Raw genomic sequence first — 6,000 nt, 5'->3', positions numbered from 1 at the left:
TTTTTGATATTTTTGTTGGCATAATGAATGTCTTCAAGCTCATTTATCGGATATCATCCATCCTCTGCGAGGAACAAAGGGACCAGAGTGATGCCACGAGTATCACCTTCAAGGTAGCCTATCCTTCTATCGATCACGGATCAAGTAGGCCGTTCCAGCCCACCAGACTCAGAAATAAATATCTGACTGACAGGTCAGTTCCCTGTGCCCTGTGATGTGGACAAGCTCTTCACTGCGACACGAAGGTTGATGCTGGAGATGTCGTTCTCTGCATGTTTGTTTTAGCTCAACTCGTGAAAATCGTTAAACTCAGTGGGGACGGGACCAGCCGCAGCCAATCAGCCAATCAGCCAATGGACCGTGACTAAGCATAACAGCCGCCACGACGTCAAGATCGAGAGAGGGACAATCAAACTGTGAGGTATGATAGACTACACCACCGTGGGTTGATGGCTGCACGGTAGTCTGCCATTTATTCTACTGCCCTATCTCGCTTGAATACAGAAACTATACAGTCCGAGTTGGGAGGTCTAGCACTCGCGGGTACGACCGAAGCCCACATTTCAAGTTCATAAATATCCGACTTAGCCCAACTTCACGTCAATGCAAATACCTCAATGCTTATATTGACGAATTCCTACGTATCACGCTTTACATTGGATCTTTTCTGTAGCGAGAGGTTGGTAAGGGTGGTATCGCCGTGGATAACAACTTCATTATAGAAGGCTACGGTGTTGGGACAAATACTTACAGCCTCCATCACAACCAAAAATACTTCCCCTGTCCGCACGAGTTCATATCATAGCGATGGATCATGGATGAACACGATACCCAGAAGGTTTCTGCGGTTGCTACCGCCAAGGCTGCATTCCCCCCTTTTTCCATTGGTCCAAGGGTTGTATTGGGCGACTATTGGGTTATTTGAACCTGAAACTCACGATTGCCACGCTCATCTGGAAACATGACTTTTGGCTAGCGGACGGGGCCGCCGGTGGAAAGGGTGCAGGACATCCACTAGGTAAGCGCGGGAGGACAAACCCAGTGGAATTTCAAGTATTTGAACGGATCATGACCATTGATGATGGCCTGATGATCCAGTTCAGGCACAGGACATAGGTTATCTATTTCATGATTTACGATACATTGTTCTGGCGGCTTATAGACTATACATGCCTTACACCTTGTTATATAAGAGTCGTGTGCCTATAATTAGGGTAATAATATCAGATAAAGATATTAATGACAATAATTATCCATTAAAATTAAAGTTAATAAATAACCACATAAGTATCATGATGGGAAAATAGCCATGTGTGCGTATTTCAGAATATATAACCAATCCACACTATTCAGCATCTATACAACGATCAAATAATCCATAAACCTAGTAGAAATGCACGAAACCCAAAAATATAACCTTTTTAATGCTCGAATTGCCGTCCATCCCAATCCCATGGCTTGGTAGCTTCACCTGGTTTAGGAACAGGACAACTCTCTACTTCTGGAGGGTAATTTTCAACCAGAGCGCCATTTACACTGCCAAAGTATATCCTAAGGATCTCTTTTTTCGCAGGCTTCCCAATAACTGTACTCGGCAATTCCTCCTCATCTTTTAGCAACTTGAGCAGGGTTGGCATCATATACGTTGGTAGCGTTCCCTCTAGGTCAGATCTGATCAATCCTAGTGTTGTCATATTACTAGTTATTTGGGTATCCGGCCTGAGCCTCACAACAGCTGCGCAAAGCTGCCTGAGTTTCTTGTGCGGGACGGCCACAACACAGGCTTCTGAGATATATGGTAGTTTGGTTAAACCGTCCTCGACTGCAAGAGTAGAAAACCGAAATGCTGCATATTGGACGCCTATAAATCATGTTAGCTCTCCGCTCTATTTGAGTTTGCACAAGTGACATGGAGCATCAGCTATTAAACTTACAGTCAGTAGCTACACGTCCGGCGAATATATATTCTCCATTGATGTAGTTAGCTAGATCCCCGGTTTTATAGTACCCTTCTTTGTCAAAGATACTCTCAACCGTATGATTGTCACCGATATAACTGTACTCAACGGCTTAGTTAATATGCCATGATAGGTAAATGGAATTTCAGGTGCTGGGCTACATACCGTAGAAGCATCTTTGGACTTTTGACACAAATTTCTCCTCGATCTCCTTCTGATAGCTTTACTTTGATTCCGGGGACTGGAGTTCCCATCGAACCCTAAACCGTAAAGTTATTTTCTCGTTTATTGCTAACCTCGAGTTTTCGAATGTAGGGCTTACATATATTTGAGAAGGCCCACCAATTGCAAGTCCTCCAAGTTCGGTAGAAGAATAGAAGTTGTCAAATGGTAACCCCGTTAAATTCATCCAAAAGTCCCTAACCGAACGTTCAAGGGATCCCCCAGAACATCTGATCATTGATAACCCCCTGAAATAACTTTGCCATAAGTCTTTCTCCTCCTGTGGGATGGTGGATAGATCTCTGTCGCCGGTAAGTAAGAACATCATCCGCCGCAATACATCTGGCATAAACACGACATGTGTGATCAACGTGGTTCTGAAAGCCCGCAGAACGTCTTCAGCACGAGCGTCCTGGACTTTTGTTTTCAGACTATGAATTTTCATCCCCGAGAGGAGTGACTGGATTATATCCCTGGCACCGCCAATCCAATGGTTTGGGCGATAAACGAGGGCTGTCGAGCCGGGCTCTCTGATGCCTGTTCTGAGGAGAGCACATCGTGGTAGCAAAGCTCCTTTAGGACGCCCTGTGGTTCCTGACGTAAAGATGATCATCCCAGGTCCCCCTGGTGTCATGACACAGCTGTGATCAATCTCAATGGCTCTTTCAGCTTCATCAAGAGTCTTTGCATCACAGGATAGAGCAACGACCGTCAGAGCTTCAGATTTTGTTTGCTTGATGTAGGTGTGAATGTTGCTGGCCCTCTCCATACTGCCTCGGCCAGCAAGTATGGATATTGAGCTTGTAATGGAAAGCAAGTAATCCGCCTCCTCGGGGAGTATGGCAGTCCCTCAAAACAGCCAGTTAGCCTGATTTCGTTCTCCGCTGAGTGTTGGTATGGAACGTGAATTTTTACCTAGAGGTGCACATACACCACCCAAGGATCGTATAGTAAAGAAGGCAACGAGAAACTCATATCCGCTCTTCGCGAGGAGAGCGACGCTTTGCCTCTCTTCGCACAAAAGTCCCTGGGTATCTAATGCCGAGGGGGGTAATTGCGCTCGCAGGAGTTCTCGGGTTGCAACGATGTCAGCAAGAAGCTCAGGATACGTCTTCTTGCAGCCAAGTGCATCGTCTTCGACGACGGCCTCAGTAGGAGGAGTCTGATGTGCTAGTGCTAATAACTGGACCAGCACTGGATCATGAGGAAATCTGTGAATTGGTATAGGAATCATGACTGATGATTTTGACGCCTCGAAATGGAGAGTTTGGATGAATTTATCACCTTGCAAGACTATCGTTGATATGTAGGATTCCCCCTTCCTACTGACTTGATGCTATTTAAATGTGTAGGTGAATCGAAGAGCTGGCTACGCCATTAATTCCCTGTTACAAGGCTTTGTAGAGCTGTTGGACTGCGGTTTGGCCCTGAACTATCCAATCGCAGTTGTGGGAGATAAACCACAGGCAGCTGCCGCAAGCCGGCAAAGGTATTAGATTTTAAAACCAACAACTGGTTAGTTTCACAAAGGAGTAAAAGATTGTAAATCAGTCTCTTGAATTAAATAATTGGTATTGTATAACGTGAACTCCGTACATCACATTCGTACGTGTCCACCATCACCATCTCTAGCTAGCTCGACTCTCTAGAGCTTTGAAGTAGACGGACATGAGCAATGTTTGGCCTCGTTCTTCTCAGATGAAATATGTAGAGAAGACTGATTGAAATTCTGCGTTGACTGCGGGACGTCCAAAGCAGGATTTTTCTCGAAGAAACCATCCGGTCTGAGCATGATGCTGACTTTCTCCATGGGCATAACAGGGAAATCCTCTGGGCGGGGATTATGTGTAAGTGCGAAGGCTACACATTGTTAGTACCAACAGAACGATAAATAAAAACAGTTCACCTGACTTACTATGCCAGAGGACAACATCTGTATTTTCGACGTTATCTTCTCGAGCGACCCATTGCTCAACACCAGAGCTTCCCTTGCTTTGATTAGTGAATTCGCTGGCAGCATACAGTTCATCGTCACGGTACTTGGTCACCCATATTGGCCTTGTAGCGAACTGGGCCCGTTTCATGTTGAAGCTGCGGGGGTGCATGAGCATGAGCTGGCTGGGCAATGCGTGCAATTTGTAGGCAACCGGTTTGCCAGATGTGGGGTTAATGATATTGTCGTTCCGGATCTTGAAAACACGGGCATCAGGAACACTGAGATCCGCTGCTGTTGAAAGTTTGATGACCTTGGTTTCTTGGACGTATCCCACACCATAAGGGTTTGTATCTGGGTCGTCAGGCATTGGAACGCTGTCTTGATATATCACCGTATTGTTGTGTCCGTCAATGGCTGGATCAATACGCATGCTGAATATGTGCTGATGATAGGCAGCCATGACTCCTGGGGCCACGTTGGTGCCGAACGGAACGGACACTCCTTCGTCGATAGGCATGGTTGACAATATACCTGTCGCCCTGACTTCAAGCTCGATATTGCCGGCTTGATCAAATATCCAAGCAAAGATGTATTCGTAGTTTGCGACTGTGCAGATCATTTGCAAAACAAGTTGACGATTCCGGACCACAGTGGCAGCCTGGGAGCGGTAGTTGGTATGTTTATGTTGTATTCCATTCTCTTGTTCGTGTAGACAGAGAACGTTTTTCAACAGCACTGGGTTTCCCTTGGAGTCGATTCTGTAGCCATCGAAGTACTTGATATGACCGAGACAGTCACAGCCCAGAGATAGCTGGTTGGCTGTAACTCCAAAGCCAACATCCCCAATGTCAAATGCCTGTTTACGATGGTATGGTGCCCGTGGATCTAACACTAATATTAGCTGGTGAAGATAGAGATACCGAATGCATAAGCTTACCTCCATAAGGAACGGTCATTTCATTCACGGCTAGCCGGTAGAAGACATTGCGTCTGTCATACGTCACGCCATACAGCACCATTCCTTCGCGATAGTTGAATCCAACGTGAAACCTCCACTTCTGCCAGTGCACAAAGTTCCCATTTACGGAAAACGAGGGGCCTTCTGGCTGTTGTACTATGTACGGTTTGAGATCCGTTCGAGTAGGCTCATCCAAGAGATCATGAGCGTACTGAACGGCCTTGACCGGTTTCCAGGGCTGAGTAGGCTTCGTAGAATGATCCGAGCCAGTAGATAGGTAGTCAATGCGGACTAGCTCCTTGGTATTGCTGTCAAATACCGGGGAAAACGTGCATGGGAGGGAGTAGTGGTTATGCTGGGGGTCTTCAGTATCGACAAGATACATGTAAAACTGCATCAGACGGCGGGTTTCTTTGGGATCATCTGTTCCATAGATCCAGGGGTCCGAACACACGGTCACTCCTGGTGGAAGCTTCATCTTCTCAACCTCGGCTTTCACAGCAGGATGCTCCAAGCAGAGCTGTTCCATCTCGATCAGCTCATCTGCGTCACAAGGCCCCTATATATTTGTTAGCGGAGAATCTTCAACTCAGACTGATGGCTTGGACTTACCTGTATGTCCTTGGGTATCTCCTTTACGTGTAGTAGCACCCGGGTATCAATATTTATCAGCGCCTTCATAAAACTCTTTGTGTCCAGCCGATGGAACATGGCCATGAGTAGCCGAGCAGGCTTCTTAGGCAGGGAGACACATAGTCTCTCTGCCTCGATATAGGGAACGACATCCTTCTTGATGGGCTCCTGGAGGTCGATAACCTTGTACCGCAGAGCAACTCCTGGAAAGGCATTCTCGAGGATCTTGACAGCCAGCCGGAGCTCGGCAGGCGTCACCGGGTCAAACGGATGTGGTGCCATTATGAGAGAGT

General features: G+C 46.6%; 3 protein-coding genes across 3 annotated transcripts; all 3 read right to left on the bottom strand.

Moving 5' to 3' along the window:
* Positions 1-1,421: 1,421 nt before the first annotated feature.
* On the bottom strand, positions 1,422-2,949 carry TRV_07433 (adenylate-forming enzyme AfeA; the record flags this gene model as incomplete). Its single annotated transcript, XM_003018542.1, has 3 exons — positions 1,422-1,861; positions 1,935-2,056; positions 2,255-2,949. 3 exons carry the CDS (start codon positions 2,947-2,949, stop codon positions 1,422-1,424), a joined length of 1,257 nt encoding a protein of 418 aa, XP_003018588.1.
* Positions 2,950-3,030: 81 nt separating this feature from the next.
* On the bottom strand, positions 3,031-3,414 carry TRV_07432 (uncharacterized protein; the record flags this gene model as incomplete). Its single annotated transcript, XM_003018541.1, has 1 exon — positions 3,031-3,414. The coding sequence occupies one exon, from the start codon at positions 3,412-3,414 to the stop codon at positions 3,031-3,033; it is 384 nt and encodes a 127-aa protein (XP_003018587.1).
* A 411-nt stretch (positions 3,415-3,825) lies between these two features.
* On the bottom strand, positions 3,826-5,989 carry TRV_07431 (amine oxidase; the record flags this gene model as incomplete). Its single annotated transcript, XM_003018540.1, has 4 exons — positions 3,826-4,040; positions 4,096-5,007; positions 5,054-5,633; positions 5,687-5,989. 4 exons carry the CDS (start codon positions 5,987-5,989, stop codon positions 3,826-3,828), a joined length of 2,010 nt encoding a protein of 669 aa, XP_003018586.1.
* Positions 5,990-6,000: the final 11 nt, after the last annotated feature.

Source organism: Trichophyton verrucosum (genome assembly GCF_000151505.1).
Source record: "Trichophyton verrucosum HKI 0517 chromosome Unknown contig01006_1.f1.exp, whole genome shotgun sequence".
Taxonomy (NCBI): domain Eukaryota; kingdom Fungi; phylum Ascomycota; class Eurotiomycetes; order Onygenales; family Arthrodermataceae; genus Trichophyton; species Trichophyton verrucosum.
Note: the sequence above shows the minus strand (reverse complement) of the source record. Positions and strands in the feature narration are given on the sequence as shown.